The sequence below is a fragment of the Xenopus tropicalis genome, chromosome 3 (genome assembly GCF_000004195.4).
Source record: "Xenopus tropicalis strain Nigerian chromosome 3, UCB_Xtro_10.0, whole genome shotgun sequence".
Taxonomy (NCBI): domain Eukaryota; kingdom Metazoa; phylum Chordata; class Amphibia; order Anura; family Pipidae; genus Xenopus; species Xenopus tropicalis.
In genome coordinates, this window is record NC_030679.2 from 130357463 (window position 1) to 130375276 (window position 17814).

Consider the following 17814-nt stretch of genomic DNA (forward strand, 5'->3'; position numbering starts at 1 on the left):
GCGGTGGAAACCAGCTGGGCCGGTGAAATACTAACCAGGTGGCAACCCTAGCTGCAGGACTATGGAAGTGCAAGACTGGTGCACACATTGCAGATAAAGCCACCTAGACAAGAGGCATGGCATGGACACAGCCTATAAAAGTGGGCAATCTATAATGAAACAGGCTTTGAATTTAATTGTAGTTAGTATTATATTTTTGCATATACCACCCACATGTTCTGCATTGCTCATCACTTACATAGTCACACAAATACAAAACACACACTAGAATTCTATAGACATAGTTGAGAGAAGAAGTATTTCTCTGCAGACCTGTTATTGCCAAACAAAGCCAGTTAGCTGCTTTCTTCCTCTGCAATATGACTTTATGTTCTTACTTGTAAAGACAACTTTACTTTCTTGGTGACGGCAGTTGGGGGAAAGGTAGCCTGAACCTGAGGTACTAGGCGGCTCTTCAGGGGCCCTCCCTCTGGGCCGATGAGCTCACAGTCCTGACATACTCTTGACATCACAACAAAGTATAAAGGGAAGTCAGTGGTGACGATACGACAAAGCCGCTTCTTGTGAAGTTCCTCTTCACTCTCCAGTTCTGAGAAGGGCAACATATCAGTGTCGGGTAAGAAAATAGACACTAATAACAGAGTACTAATAGTAACTGTACGGTATAAAGAGCTGTATAGAAAAATGTGATATTAACTAGCCACTGTTATTAATATTATCCAGTCTTACAGTACAGAAGACACCTGAACATAAATATACCCATGCAGAAGGCTATAAAGTGGAAATGTTATACTCTCCAATGAGAATTAAACTCCCCTCTGCTAGATTTTGGACTCTGTCACAGCAGACACTGGGACTTATACATGAAGTGAGTGCTAAATTTCCATAATGGTGATATATACTGTGGCTGGGAAGACAAAATAAAGACTCATAAATAAATGTTCTTACCTTCGTCCATACCACTCAGTGCATCCTCCAGGTAGGCCTTTCCATAACGGTTCTGATGTTCTTTCCATACTGACCCATTGTCGCTTCGTAGAACAACGAGTTCACGATCGCCACGCCCCGCAGAGGAGAAGTGTGGGATCTCTACCACCACTGGGCTAGGAAATACATGCAGATGAAAGAATGAAATATAGGGATAGTGTTCTTTGGGTAACAATAACTCAAAAAACGATATAATAATAATTCATATTCCAATTTTTTGTTCAGATAATTGCCTGGCAGTTTGGGTAAATTTGACCCTAGCGACCAGATAGCTGCTACAATTCCAAACTGCTGAGCAAAAAACGAAATAATTTTAAAGCAACAAAAGATAAAATGAAGACCAATTGCAAATTGTCTCAGAATATTGCTGTCTACATTATACTAAAAGTCAAATTAAAGGTGAACTACCCCTTTAAAGCCTCTGCTGTTTCTGCTGAATTGTGCATACATTCTTGTGTATGCAAACAGTTTTAGTAACTGCCAGTACAGATATGGGACCCCTTATCCAGAAACCCATTATCCAGAAAGTTCTGAATTACAGAAAGGTCATCTCCCATAGACTCCATTATAAGCAAATAATTCTAATTTTTACAAATGATTTATTTTGTCTCTGTAATAATAAAACAGTACCTTGTACTTGATCCCAACTAAGATATAATTACCCCTTATTGGGGCAGAACAGCCCTATTGGGTTTATTTAATGGTTAAATGATTCCCTTTTCTCTGTAATAATAAAACAGTACCTGTACTTGATCCCAACTAAGATATAATTACCCCTTATTGGGGGCAGAACAGCCCTATTGGGTTTATTTAATGGTTAAATGATTCCCTTTTCTCTGTAATAATAAAACAGTACCTGTACTTGATCCCAACTAAGATATAATTACCCCTTATTGGGGGCAGAACAGCCCTATTGGGTTTATTTAATGGTTAAATGATTCCCTTTTCTCTGTAATAATAAAACAGGATCTGTAATTGATCCCAACTAAGATATAATTAATCCATATTGGAGGCAAAACAAGCCTATTGGGTTTATTCAATAGTTAAATGATTTTTAGCAGACTTAAGGTATGGAGCTCCAAATTACGGAAAGATCCCTTATCCAGAAAACCCCAGGTCCCAAGCATTCTGGATAACAGGTCCCATACCTGTACAAGCTTTGAGAAAGGTTAAGAAGTTCTCTTTTCTCTGGATAGTGTTATGTAGAGAGTCCATCTTGTTTGGCCACACCCTATAATGCCATGTTAAACCCTATGACTTTATTAAACAGTAATTCATAAAAGAGGCAAAATAAATCAATATTCTGCTACTGCTAATACTTTCATTCAATAAATCCATAGGAGATAAGATATAGATGGTTTTAAGATTCTTTTAAATTCACCCCAACAAGGGTTTCAAAATATGCTACTTTTGCAACTCTTACTTGAGGAACTGAGCGCCTGTGGGTCCCAAAGCGATGATCCTGCTGGTCAGACCCTCTTCCTCGCCCAGCGGAGGCGGTGTGCTGAGCTTTTGAGGCTTAACTAGGCGACAGGTGATCCGTGTGGGAGCTGCACACGTACGCGGGGGAATAACAACACGCAGGCCATTATGGCGACTTCCACGCATAGAACCACCACGAGCATCCACCATAAAACTGACCAGAAACCTAGGAGAGTGAGGACACTCTATGATGATTATGGTTGTAAGTGTGGTTGTACATTAGATCAGTTATTGCTACTGTATTATTCTCATGTATTTTAGTGTAAGTGATGGCAAATGCTTTCATCATTGTTGGAATGTTCTTGTGCGTCCTAAATTATACGCAGAGTGATCTGTGTCTCATTGTGTATTTAGTGTTGTACAAGCAGGAACATTCACTTTATCCATTTTTGATCCTATGCCATCTTGTTACTCACCCTGTGTGAACAGGACTGGCCACAGGACTGATATTATCCGATGTCTCTGTAGCTGGGCTGCTGGGGATCTGTGATTCCTCATCTAACTGAGAACCAGATATAAACAGAGCATTAGTACACACTACACAGGTCATGCACATACAGGGGACCCCTACCCCAGTATTACACTGAAACTGCAGGCATATAACCAAGTGGTATAATGGTGTAAGCTGTTTTTTTACTTGTACTGAATCTGGGGTATCGTTTAAGTGATAGTCTAGTCTATATCCATAATAGACTCTGATGGTCTCTTTTTCTTATTCTGTGATCTATGCTTAATCTAGTGTATCATTTTAGGGTTATACTTTACACTGCAAATGTATTTTTCTGTTCAGTTCATCACTTAAGATGACAGTCATGGATTAACTTTCATGTGATACAGTTGTTTAGTCTTTTGTAATTGTAAGTATGTGTTGTAAGATACTGTGTATGTATGTGGATTCCCTACGTGGAGCCATGGGAAACTAGATCAGTTGAGATCAGTCTCATGGTTATGTTGCTCTAATCTAACTGCTAAACATTTTCATTATACAGTGGTCTCTCACATAAAACCAATCTGGGTTAACCTGATCACAGCCACCCTTAGAGTTGTCTTTTTCTGTTAGTTCTCTTTGACTTCCCAGTATTTGCTCTGTTCCCCATTCCCCAGTTCTGCCTTCTGCTAGAGCGTTCATTTAACCAGACTTATTTGTCACTTTTATTTCCAAGAAGAAATGTAATTCTTCCTGTAACATTTAAATACATCAGCAAAAGTTTTTTCCATCATTTTGTTGCATGTGTGATAAACTGTTCCCATTCTTGTGCCTTACAGCATAGTTATCGCTCTGCTCTTTTTTATTTTGCTCCTCATTCTGTTTGTTCTTGGAATATAAAATAAGCATATTTACTGTGCCTTCAGTAAAACTCTAGGTGGCAATGGATGAATTCTTATTTCACATTAGACCGCATGTTCCTAGACTGTACATAAACTGCATCCAATCCCACTCTTGTCCTGCACAAACTTAATTCATTTACCCAACCTACCGTTCTTGTGAATATGTAACCTAGATTAATAAATCCAATCCTGGACTGGGAGTCAAAATAGGCCCTGGAATTTCAAGTACACAGAGGCCCAAACGGCCCCCCACCAGCCCAATAAATAGTGAGTGTCTATGGCATCTTACAGCAGCCCCTCTGGCATTTGCCAGAACCCACAGACTGTCAGTCCAGGCCTCAGTATATCAAACACAGACACACAGTCTTACATTAGTCAGAATCACAGAAAATGGTTCCACATAAGAATGACATATAGCTGTTCTACTTCCATATACCATTTTGCATGTTTTTAGTACAGGGCATAGTAAGGCAAAGCAAAAGGGAGAGTAACCAGATTTTAGTAGTAGCAGGAAGATTACATTAGTAGTCTATAGGCCAGAGCTGAGAGCTCACCTGGATTGTTATAGTCACTGGAGTTTCTTTCTACAGAAAACATTTAATAAAAACAAAAAAATTCAGGGGACGACAACTAAATAGGTGAAATAATCTAAAAATAATCGAATGAAAAGTTAATAGACGATGCACTGATTATAATGGGGAGAAATTCTCAATGGTTGTTTATTACATTATTTTATATAAGGAATCATTTTTAAAATATAAGGATATTACAAGTTCCTTGATGATCATATAAAAGCACATCGGCGAAGGCCTGAGGTGACTCATATATTTGCATCGTTTTGGCATAAATAACTGTACACAGCTTTATTAAAACCCCCCTAACTGTGTATGGCACATACAATTGTTGATGCATCTGGAATTGTATTCACATCACTTGAAAAATGCTGTCCTATGCCATATCCTTGTAAGCCTGTTCTGTCTGAACATGGCAATTTTAGTTCCTTTCTGAAACGTGTACATGAAGTAATGGTAACATACAGTTACTGTACTCCAAGCTTTCCTGTTATTGCCCCCTTATGCTGAAATTAATCTGATTAAGCTGGCCACATACAGGTTGATTTTTTACCATTAGCGAGAACAGTAAATTTCACTGGTCAGAATGACAGACCTGTTCCGATCTCTGCCAGACCCTTGTGCAGTTCCGTACTATTTATAATAGGCTAAAGACTTCATGGGTCTGGTTGGCCAATAAGCTATGGCTTAAGTCATTTTAATCAGCCAGAACCCAGCTTTTTTAAAATTCCACGACTTTTTTGTGGTTTTCATTAACTTCCACAAAAAAGTAATATTTTTCACAAAGACTATGACCATTTCGGAATTCATTCGAGCTTCGGTATCTTTTGGCCAGGTTGGATCTGTAGAGTGACACTGAGTCCTATGGAAGGCTTCAAAAATCATACATTGAAGGTTTCAAAGCCAGAAAGGTTTTCACGACATTTACGAACATTCAGATCCGAAAAATTTGTGACTTTCAGAATGCAACCACGATATTTTCGTATGACCAATAAAAGAATTTTCGTGGCATTTTTGAACATTAGAAATTATTGTGGTTACTCCGAATTTTTTCCAGTTGTGATTTTAACCTCAAATGGATGGACCCCGTAGTCTCATTAAACTGATCCATCTTATCAATTTAAATTAATTGCAGCACATATAGATGCTGTAGGTATTTGATGTATAAATAATCAGTGGTATTACCAAAAGGCTTATGAAAGTAGCAAGTTTTTGTTTTGATGACAGCATAACTATTTCATTGCAAGCTACCGGTGTACGTTGTTTAATAAATAAACTTGTAATTATTAAGAATGCCCCAAGTTTAATAGTTACCTGTTCTGCGTCATCCTCTTTTATAACATCTGTCTCTGGTGTGACACGTGGGATTCTGGGTATGGGGGGGGATTCAGATCTGCTGGGAACATACAAATAGCTTTTGATTCAGGGCTCATTCACTATAGGAGTGAAAATAAAATTACCATTTTCCTTACCCACAATGCATCATTGATTCTCAGAATATCAGCATTTACACTGCTTGACAGTTTTGCCTACATTTTGCATGTAGGCCAGTGCTGCCAACTTACACATGTAGTGGGCCAATTATATGTCACACAGCATGTTGGAGGGCCGGATTGGATTAAATTTATATCATATAGTGAAGTCTGTGAAGCCTCTGGGCAGACTGGGGGGCCATGAATATACTTTGGAGGGCCACATCTGGCTCATGGGCCTCTAGTTGGACAGCCCTGATCAAGGTAGGTGTAGAAGATAGAGGGCTCCATTGCACCCCCACATGCTGTGCCTTGTGTTCCATGCCTACACCCCTGAGACTAAATGATCCCTTTTGTCTTTTTCCAAGAAGAGTCTATACTCGGAAACTGTTACTAGTGTTACTTACACATACAAACTTACACTGTTTTTGTTAGGAACTCCTCATCTGGATCACGGAGGCCCGGCGGAGCGGCTCGGAAATACGGAGGCTCATCTGCTTTAATTAAAGTGGAAAAGATGAATGGAGGATTTTCCTTTCACACACATGCATACAGTTGTGTTAAATCCACTGATCAACATCACACAGAAACATCCTAATTCTGAGACATTCAGTTACCAGGGGCACACTGACATGGAACAACATACTGTGGTCACATACACATAGGCCTATAACAACACACAAATAGATACACAGTCATACCGTGCCATCAAAACATTTCCATACGGAAAATAAGCACACAAACCATATACAAACAAGGAATGCTCAGACAACAGCTGGTCATATTTGCATTAATGGAAAGCATATCAATATGAGAAGCTGGAATAATGTAAATGACAAGCTATTTGCGTCAGTGAGATTTGTGAGTATACTAATTAGACAATTGCCAAGATGGCTTTTATCATCACATACATATACTATGATGGCTTTTCAATCATATGGTAAAAAATGGCAACATAAAGGCTGATTTGCAACCATAGGTGTCTGTGTAAATCAGCCCCAGTATGTGCAATCATGTTTGTTTAATGAAATGTTAAAATGTGTGATATACATGAATAGGAATTGCTGAGATACAGTCATGGGGAAAAAAAATTAAAATTGTCAAACCTATGGCTCTCCAGCAAGCACAGAGATCTGCAAGTTTAAAGTTTGCGGTATAACAAGGAAAGCACACTTAATAATGTGACAGATCCCATGTGTCTCTACTAAGCTTGCCTCCCATCCTGAACCGGCTGCACGCTATTAGCTCACCCCTTCCCATATATGCTTACACATGGACAGAACAGACCCATAACAGCAAATGACACTGACATTGTAGTTGAGATGGGCCTAAACCACAGTGGGGGTAATTCACAAAGGTGGCACTTAAGAAAAATGTCATAAAAGGTAGTGCAAAATTGTGGTAATAGCTCCGACAAACAGACATGTTTCTAATATTTCAGTTTAGCAAAAATGCAATTTAAAAGGTTGTTGTTAACTTTAGGGTCTTTTGAAAACACATCCACAAGTTTTAAAATAAATGCAATATAGAGCATATATTATTTTATGGGGAAACATGGCGATTTGCATTTGAATTTGCTCTTTGCACTTCACTTGCATTTGCAAATGACTCCTTAGGTGACCAGAGAACTTACAGGGCCCGATGCGCAATGTGTCTCCTTCTGCTTCCAAATTTGCACTTAAATTGCACTCAAATAATGCGTGAGTTAGGGGCAGGTAAGGTATCGGAGGACATGTACATGCCTCCCACTGTCTATTTTGAATCTAGCTCGGCCTAACACAGACTGCACTAGATTCAAACAGCAGTCCGCAAGTCTCTGTGCTCTAAAATAAAGTGCAAAGGCAAATGGCTCATCCATAGGGCAACAAAATGGGGGTGATTGTAGCCATTTTATGCATGCTGCAAAGGGCCTTGTGAATGACCCCTCATTTGTATTGTAGCTATGACACTTTGGGCCAAATTCAGTATGTTGACAAAAGACTATCTTTTAATAACTTCCAGATTGAATTCCAGGTGTAATTCAATGTGGAAAATTGATATCACTGTTTATCAATGTTGAATGGAAAAAATGGAAAAAAAGTTTTTCCTCCTCAAACTGAATTTTGTCCATAAGTTTCCACGTGATGAACCATAAAATAACGTTTTTTTTTTTTTGTTTTGACTCTGGCCCATTATGACATACTTCGAATTCAAGAATATACACATGTTCTATTGTCTTGGCTAATAATAGAGGAAGATATTGATTTGAAACATAGTTATGTAAGTGGGGTTTTCATATAAATGGTCAGTTGTTATTGAAATATTGTATGTAAAAGAGGTTAAACTTATCTCAAGTCTGTGACGGTGCAGTGAAGTATTTACATAAATTATTTCCAGTGTGATTACATGGTAGCACACTAACATACAAGTGCCAACTAGCTGAACTATAACACAATAAAAGACAAGTGTGCAGAGGCGCTGCTTATAAGCTGTGGTTCAGTGATATGTAGTTGTGTATTGAAGACAGGTGTATACTAACACAATGCCACAGCACAAACACACACACAAAGGCAGCATGAGTAATGTACTGGCTCATTACAGCTGATTTAGTACAAAAGGCAAAACACTCAGAAACATGGCCACCAAAAGCTGTTAGTATAATAATGTTAATGAGATGTCTGTGGCACTCTGGATAAGATGTCATGGAGGCATTTCTGGAACTGGATGGGATAATATTAATGACTGATTATGACAAAACAGCACATGTGAGGAATTGTTATGAAGTTTTTGGGTTGGGAAGATATTGTCACAATTTCCTACCATGAAGAGGCAGGTGGGGGGTTCCTAGAAAGTAAGAAAAACCAGAGATTTACCTAGGGACAGACTTTACAGGTATATTTTAGTAAGGCAGGTCAAACACTGGAGGATAAATACCAACAGAGGGAGGAGAGGGAACACACAGAGACAGACTGAGCATTTAGGGATATTGGGTGACCTGAGGAAAAGGAAGGGTCAATAAAGTGGGGCATAGGAGACAAGGGATCTCTCACCTTCATCTTCCGACACATCCATCGGCTCATCCATTGTTTCAGGGAAGCTCATTCTGTGCCTTTCGTTGGCTAGCTGTGGAGGAGACAAAGTCACTCATGGACCCCTTGCAACTGGCCCTTAAGCCAAATAGACTACTGCACCAGCTGACCTTGATTTCTTTATATTCTAAAATCTCCTTGTATCCCAACTTGTGATTTAGCAGGGGTGTCTCAGATGCAGATCTTTGGTTTAGATTCTCTTAAAGCAGCCCCCCCCCCCCAACAAAACATAACCCACTCTTCCATTAACTTTTGTATATAGTTATTCTGTTACACTGTCATAACCCCTCAGCCCACCTGTACTTTTTTGCCTTTTTCATTTTTGGTATAAGTTGAATATTTCCAGGTCATATCATATATATTTTCTAAACTATATTGTTTGATAAAAATATTTCACACATAGAAATGCTCTGTAATCAGCTCAACCTAAAGCATGGTTTTAATAATTTGAAGGTGCAAAGTAAAAATAACAATGAGGCATAACCATACATTGTAAAAAAAACTTTGTTTTACAGGTTTACTGGCAAAACCATTACACTTTGATATGATATACTCAGATGCAGCAAACGCATAGCAAATATGACACTGTATTAAAATAACAGTAATCAGACCCATATGTAAATGTACCGTATATGTTGTACATTTTTTCCTCACTTTCAGCCTTTATATTCATCTGATTCATAATAATAACTCTCAGCATTAAAAAGTCTGCAACCCTTTACTCACCTGAATATGTGGTCCGTCTGTCACCAGACTCAGGACGTCTGTCACTGAGATGTATCCGAGTCGTTTTGCTATGGCCAAGGGTGTTATCCCATTCTGTGAAGGTGGAGTGCACAGGAAGGCAGGGAGTGGGGTAATAGGGAGAATAGTGGGCCATGAGAGACCAACAAATGACCAAAGTGATGGATGATAATGAAAGGTAGCAAGAGGCAAGACAAATGACAAACAAGGTAAACAGGGCACAGTAACAAGTGATAAAGTAACAGTCATTTACAAACAGAAAAACATGTCATAGGACAGGCTGACAAGACTCAATGACAGGACAGCTCATAGACAAGCGCTTACCATGCTGGCTTGGTTTGGGCAGGCTCCATTTTTCAAGAGGAGGGTGACGATGTCTGTGTGTCCCTGCTGGGCAGCCTGATGGAGAGGGGTGAAGCCTAACTGCAGAGGAATAAAAAGTGTTACAAATAATCAGCCCAAAGAAAGATTCCATTGTGGGGTATCAAATACATAACCTCAAACTGATATATCCACTGATATCTGAACAGTATGTATATACAGGTATGGGGATCTGGATGGTTATCCAGAATGCCTGGGACCTAAGGGATCTTTCCGTAATTTGGATCTCCGTATCTTAAGTCTACTAAAAAACATTTTAACATAAATTAAACCCAATAGGATTGGTTTGCCTTCAATAAGGATTAATTATATCTTAGTTGGGATCAAGTACAGGTACTGTTTTATTATTACAGAGAAAAGGGAATCATTTAACCATTAAGTAAACCCAATAGGGCTGTTCTGCCCCCAATAAGGGGTAATTATATCTTAGTTGGGATCAAGTACAGGTACTGTTTTATTATTACAGAGAAAAGGGAATCATTTAACCATTAAATAAACCCAATAGGGCTGTTCTGCCCCCAATAAGGGGTAATTATATCTTAGTTGGGATCAAGTACAGGTACTGTTTTATTATTATAGAGAAAAGGGAATCATTTAACCATTAAATAAACCCAATAGGACTGTTCTGCCCCCAATAAGGGGTAATTATATCTTAGTTGGGATCAAGTACAGGTACTGTTTTATTATTACAGAGAAAAGGGAATCATTTAACCATTAAATAAACCCAATAGGGCTGTTCTGCCCCAATAAGGGGTAATTATATCTTAGTTGGGATCAAGTACAGGTACTGTTTTATTATTATAGAGAAAAGGGAATCATTTAACCATTAAATAAACCCAATAGGGCTGTTCTGCCCCCAATAAGGGGTAATTATATCTTAGTTGGGATCAAGTACAGGTACTGTTTTATTATTACAGAGAAAAGGGAATCATTTAACCATTAAATAAACCCAATAGGGCTGTTCTGCCCCCAATAAGGGGTAATTATATCTTAGTTGGGATCAAGTACAGGTACTGTTTTATTATTACAGAGAAAAGGGAATCATTTAACCATTAAATAAACCCAATAGGACTGTTCTGCCCCCAATAAGGGGTAATTATATCTTAGTTGGGATCAAGTACAAGGTACTGTTTTATTATTACTGAGAAAAGGGAAATCATTTTAAAAAAATGTAAATTATTTGATTACAATAGAGTCTATAGGAGATGGCATTTGAGTAATTTCGAGTATTCTGGATAACTGGTTTCTGTTAATGGATCCTATAGTCATAATGGACTAATCAAATGTGAAGGATATAAACAATGTTTAGCGCAAAATCCAATACTGCCAACATCCATTATCCCATAGGTCTGCTGTACTTGTCTTCACCTCATAAAGGTTAATTCCACAGGGTTATTACCACCAAGCAGAGGAGTAAAATAGCAGCCATAGGAGGGATTGCCTCTCACCTTTGTGACAGCATTAACATTAGCCTGGTGCTGCAGAAGAAACTTCACCACCTTGATGTTCCCATAATGGCACGCAACGTGAAGCGGAGCAAACCCCATCTGTTGGCATGGATGAATAGGTCAGTACTAATTGCAGTATTAAATCAGACATGCACTGATTTCTTAAAAATATAAGGCCCCCTAACACCCATATGTAATGAAAGACACTCAGGAGCAGTAACTCATAGCAACCAAGATGTTTGCTTTTAAATAGGTGACCAGTAAATGCTACCTGCTGGTTGGTCGCTATGGGTTACTGCTCCTGGGCAAACTTAGTGCCTTTTATTACATTTATTTACATTACAGGAATATCTTACATTAGGAGACACGAACATCACTGGGTGTAAAGAATTAATTCAGGAGAAAGGACCCAAGTTACAGTGTTTGCTTACTCATGGGTCTTTATTATATGTTGTTGTTCTGAACCCAGAATGACCAATGTTAATTTTTTTTTCTAAAAATTAAATATGCATGTTTATATACATAAACCTTGTGCACTTTTACTCTCCGATTTTTGCCTGTATGTTACCCACCCACTTAGATTGTAAGCTCTACGGGGCAGGAACCTCTTTCCTACTGTGTCTCATACCACATGGCACTTAATCCATTTATTTATACTGATTTATTGTATTTATTATAATACATTTATTTATTATAATAATGTGTGTACTGTTGTACATTGTAAGATTGTACAGTGCTGCGTATTTTTGTGGCTCTTTATAAATAAAATTGTACATACATAGTGTATTCTGCAGGAATGTTACAGAGATCTGAGTATATAACTAGTTTTAGAAACATATATGCAATTATATCTATATTGTAGTCCTACTGTTTTAAGGGTGTTTCAGTGCTGAACTCCTGCCCTAAAATGACCCCCCTCTTACACTACTGGGTTATACTCACATAACATGCAGGCGATAGTATAGATGGTACGAAAGTATAGGTTAGTGTAGGTATATAAGGAGGGATAGGATTCCTATAAAGGATTTGTTTTCAGTGGTGTAACTAGATGTTACAGGGCCCCACAGCAAAATCAATTTAGGGCCACAAAACTTTAGTAAAATAATGTATTATACAAATGGTATATTGAGAAAGTTCATTAATTGGGGGAGTACTGGGCCACTTCAAGCCGTCCAGAGTTAGTGTCACTGGGAGCCAGTGACTACTGCTGGCCTGTTGGCAACACAGGATATTAACTTATACGGGTGATATATGTATCACCTCTGTATTTAGCATTGAGTCTAGAACATGGGCATTGAAGACACAGGGTAGTGGCCACTGGCATGGAGTCCTGTCTGCCCCAAGAAGTTTGCAATTCACTCTCCCTGCTTTAGATATGACCACAATGTGAACTACTTTAGTGTCCCATCAGTGATTATGTCTGGTTTGTATGCTGTGCTCCTGCCATCCCAGTGTACTCACTGACTCTTCCACTCACTGCACAATAGAAATGCCCAACTGAGCAGAAATGTTAATAAAACAGGATGTCACTGGTAATAAAATCATTTAGGCTTGGGTTCTGGTCTTCCAAGTCTACAGTATGACTTTCACATTATTTTTATTCCATATTCGTATTACCCTTGTTTCTGCGGCAACAGATGCATCATGTGATACCAAGACCTCGGCTATGTTCAAATGCCCCTCTTGAGAAGCAAGATGGAGAGGCGTGAGAGAGCTCTGAGAGACAGAAAATTCGTTTTAGATCTCTTATAAAGTACATTCCATTGCCTATCAGTTCATTGGGTCAACTAATATCAAGCCTGATATCAACTCTGCCAAACACAATGCAGTTTTTAGTTATATACCATTTGTTCCATGAATTGCCCTCGCTCAATTCACACATGTAGTTTTTTGTAGTTGTATAAAATTAACATGGTGCTATTGGCATTGGTAACAACTAAGCTAATGCTGAACCAAAACACAGGCACTGTTACCTCTTCACCATTGGCAAGTAAGAAAGCAGCATTATTAGAAGGTAACAGTATATAGCCCAATGTGGGCAGTGATCTAATGCAGGTTCTGCTCATATTGAATGTCCTTACCTTATTTCCTAGATGCACATTTGCCTGCTTGCTGAGCAGCAGAGTCACCATATCCCCATGTCCCTCCTGAGCAGCAAGATGCAGAGGTGTGACCCCCTGCAAGGACTGCGCATTGCACGTTGCACCAAACTGAAGGAGAGCCCGGGCCGTGTCCACAGAGCGTTGCTTAACTGCCATATGTAGAGGTGTGTATCCATTCTGTTATAGGAAATGCAACATCTTCAAATACTATAGGCGGCATTATGCGCTCCCTACTTATTAACCCATGCAACATGTAGTGTAATCCTAATGGCTACCATACTATATCAGGAGCACAATGCAATATCTTTATATATACTGGTTTAATTATAAACTTATTTCATTTGCGTATTTCCTTATAAATGTAACATTTTCAGAATAATAGATAGTAACCAGGTTTCACATTATTTTCCGTTTATTAACAATTAGGAAATAGGCCTAAAGTGAAAGAAGAATCCCATAAACAGGCTCTATGTTATTAGGTGGGTAAAAGACGAAGAATATGAAGAAAGGCAAAAGTTCAATAATGATAATGCATCCCTTGCCTTTGGAGGTGGTAATGATTAATTGCAAGGACAAATGTGATTTATTATTGGTTTTTAGCTGATGAGTGCCAAAATTTACTATGATCTGATATATGTATATATGGATTTTCAATAAAAACACTTTGGTTTTGATGCAAAGATCTGCAAATGTGGTATACTTTGTTAATTATATATTATAATATATATATATATATGTAGGTTTAATTAATGATCATAAGATCTATATTGTTAGTATTGATTCCTTTATATAAAGACTTGAAATGCTGTAATGAACTTGCATTTGAGTGAATGTATTGGGCAACTTTTTCCAGTTTGTCTGATTGCTGGACATCCTAGTGCAGCTACACATAAGGGCAAGGGCACACACTGCATTTCAAACGCTTCTATCTGCCCACGGTTTTTAAACAGGTGGAGAGAAGCAAATCCGATCTGATCAGCAGATTCCCATAGCTCAGTGATCCCCAACCAGTGTCTCGGGGGCAACATGTTGCTCCCCAACCCCTTGGCTGTTGCTCTCAGTGCCCCCAAACCAAGTAGTTATTTTTGAATTCCTGACTTGGGGGCAAGTTTTGGTTGAATAAAACCAATATTTACTACCATATAAAGCCCCCTGTAAGCTGATAGGGTGCATAGACCCCTAATAGCCAATCTTAGCCATTATTTGGGACCTCCATAAAATTTTATGATGCTTGTGTTGCTCTCCGAGTCTTTTTACATTTGACTGTGGCTCACGAGTAAGAAAGGTTGGGGACCACTGCCGTAGCTGAATGGACAGGCACAGCTTTGGACTGAGTGTGGCTAAATGGAGTGGGGATTGGGCGTAGAAACACAAAAGCAGGCATTTTCAGGCCAGCTTCCATTCAGCTCTGCTCCATGTAGCTCAGGCCAAAGTTGTATCTCCGCCTGATTAAAAACTGCGGGCAGAGAGAAGCCTTTGAAACTGAGTGTGCCCCTGCCCAACATGTGAGGATTTCCGTGTACCAAAATGAATATCACATTATCTTATTAGCAAACACACAGTTAGCATGTACACTCACCCGTGCTGTGCAGTGTGGAGATGCCCCCTTATTCAGGAGAAGCCTTACAATGTTCAGGTGATTGTGATACACGGCAACATGAAGAGGGGTCAGGCCGGTCTGTTGGCAAGAGCAAATGCAGATAAGACAGTCTTCTCTCCCAAAATGTCACCCTAACTGCAGTGTGGTTGCCAAACTTTAGGAATTCAACCCCCCTTGAAGGTCCAGCCTTAGGGCAGCCCCCCCGTACATCATCCATTAGGAAAATATGGGTGGATCAGTCTTTCAGTCACAGCTTTCAGGATATCTCTTAATATGACCCTAATCAATCCTTAAACTAGCTTTCAATTCACCACAAGTCTTACCCTAACTTGCCTTTAGCTCTAGAATTCCTATCTGTTTTAGTTATATATTATATATTAATAAATATTAGCTTTTCAGAGAGGAAACTAGCTCTCTGTAGATGATAACATACATAGAGGAATGGCAGAATCACTAAAATAAGTGCAGGAATATCTAACAGCGGTCGGAAAATGCAGTAGTCAAAATAAAAATACACTGTAGCAAAATATAAAATCTTGCAACCATAAAGTGCCAAAATGAGTCAACGTCACAGGGTGTATCAGATGGTCAGAGATTCCCCTCAGAGACCAGCCCATGTACCCTACAGTGCGCATACTTCACATGAGCCAATCACAAAACAGAAGGCCCCTCCAGATTTAAATGCAAGCAGCCTTGTTTTAAAAGTGGCCTGTTTCTTTTATATACTGTAGATTCCCAGCAGCCATTCTAGGAAGTGGCCCTTGGGTACCTATATATAAATACAGGCCTGCAGATGATGACTAGTGAACTGAGAAACAGAGTGTACAATATGGCAGATTCCAAAGTATAGTGACAAGAGAATATCAGGGCGGAAAAGACATGCAGCCAAAAACATGGGGTATATAGTATCTATACTATATGTAAAATATACCTTTCTCACAGTATTACTATCCCATTTAGTTCATCTTTTAAGACATTTATGTGCACATAACATTAGGCATTAGAGTGCTTGGAATCCTATATTGAATGAATGCCCTGCACTGCAGATGGCTGAGCCAAGGTAGCTGCTCTCATTCATACATATAACACACCTCCCAACATTTGAAAAATGCAAAGAGGGACAAAAAGAAAGGCCATGCATAGCACGGTGAAAATTTTTGCCCATTTTACTAAATTTGGCAGGTTATTGTAAGTTTGAACACATTCCTGGGGGTTTTGGGGTCTTGTATTATGTGTTTTGCTACAAAATGTGAAATTGCCCTTAAGGCTGCAAGTCTCAGTTCCCCCAAGAGACCTGTTTAACTTATTAGTTACAACTGTATCTAAGTGCAGGTGTTGCCTGTTGCCTTTTTTGGGCTTTCTGCCAAAAGCTACTTATATAATTAAGTTTAAGAAACTTTGTATCTTTTTTAGCCTTCAGTGCAGGAGATCAAAGAGAAATGAGGGACTTTTTAATAAGAATCTGGGACTGCGGCCCGAGCTGATAAAATCAGGACTGTCCTGCGAAAACCGGGACAAGTGGGAGGTATGTATAACCCCTACACTTGTGTGTGTGTATATATATATATATATATATACTGTATATATACACATACACAGCAAACTAGTTACCTTACTCATATACAGAGCATAGAACAATGACAGCATGGTAATATTAAAAGGCTAGTGGCACAAACTGACAAAAGACAAGCGTGCAGTAGCAGAGGAAACATGAGAGGGGCATGCTGGGATAATGCGTTACATGGAAGGGGTGCCTGCTATTGCACACAACACATGCAGTGTGACACATGGTGCCTTTTCTTACACGTCAGACAAGTAGCGGCAGACAGTTGCATGCACATAGCGCAGAAAACGACAGTAGCAAAAGCTTCATTTTCCAACAGATGGGATAAGCAGTAGCACAGGCTTCAATAATCTGACGTGGGCAACAAGCACTGGCGCTTTAATGCTCTGACATAGGAAACAAGCATCAGTATTCCGACACAGGAAACAAGCAGCGACACAGGCGTCACGGTTCCGACACACAGGAGACAAGCACTAGCACAGGCGTCGGCGTTCTGACGCGGGAAACGAGCAGCAGCATAGCCTTCAATGTTCCGACTCAGGAAACAAGCAGTCACGCAGGCTTCACAGTTCTGAGAGGGGAAAAGCTAGCAATGGAACAGGAGTGAAAGTTATAACAAACAGCATTATCAATATTGCAGGGGCCAGGGCTCTGGCAGTGGGAAATCTCAGGGGGGAGAGATTATTTATACTCAAAACTCTGGATACCAGAACAAGTGAATAAGGGGTCTGCTCTACTACAATGATTATAGTTACTGGCACCATATAGGAGCTGTTTGTGTCATTTCACTAATTATTCCTGCTGGCATTAGTACAGCTCCTCAGTGTTAATTAACTATTATCTGTTGGATATATAGATATATAGAAATGTTTGAATGAATAACATCTGTATTATTTCTATGTATATATTTATGGAATGTGTTTCATAGCCTTAAGGAAATGTACTATTGAACTATAGATTTTTTTTATTAGGTTGTATTGGTTTAATTAATTGTAAGGTTTTAATATGAACAAGAAACGCCCTCACTGTCCCTCTTTGTAATGTCAATTTTATTTAATTGTATTT

At 39.1% G+C, this 17814-nt stretch overlaps 1 protein-coding gene across 13 annotated transcripts in view; it reads right to left on the reverse strand.

Annotated features, from left to right (window-relative positions):
- ank1 (ankyrin 1) overlaps nt 1-17814 on the reverse strand; it is a 120953-nt gene that overhangs the window by 35489 nt on the left and 67650 nt on the right. For 5 of the 13 annotated variants that reach the window (XM_012959150.1, XM_012959148.1, XM_012959139.1 and 2 more), the window contains 15 exons: nt 15165-15263; nt 13565-13762; nt 13101-13199; nt 11484-11582; nt 9979-10077; nt 9637-9729; nt 8872-8944; nt 8642-8665; nt 6264-6339; nt 5685-5766; nt 4353-4382; nt 2886-2971; nt 2411-2635; nt 949-1103; nt 378-589 (listed from right to left, as the gene is read on the reverse strand). In XM_012959150.1, the coding sequence (XP_012814604.1) occupies nt 378-589; nt 949-1103; nt 2411-2635; nt 2886-2971; nt 4353-4382; nt 5685-5766; nt 6264-6339; nt 8642-8665; nt 8872-8944; nt 9637-9729; nt 9979-10077; nt 11484-11582; nt 13101-13199; nt 13565-13762; nt 15165-15263 (1650 nt within the window). The remainder of the gene's footprint in view (nt 1-377; nt 590-948; nt 1104-2410; nt 2636-2885; nt 2972-4352; nt 4383-5684; nt 5767-6263; nt 6340-8641; nt 8666-8871; nt 8945-9636; nt 9730-9978; nt 10078-11483; nt 11583-13100; nt 13200-13564; nt 13763-15164; nt 15264-17814) is intronic. The other 8 variants (XM_012959142.1, XM_012959141.1, XM_012959140.1 and 5 more) reach the window with 8 other exon arrangements.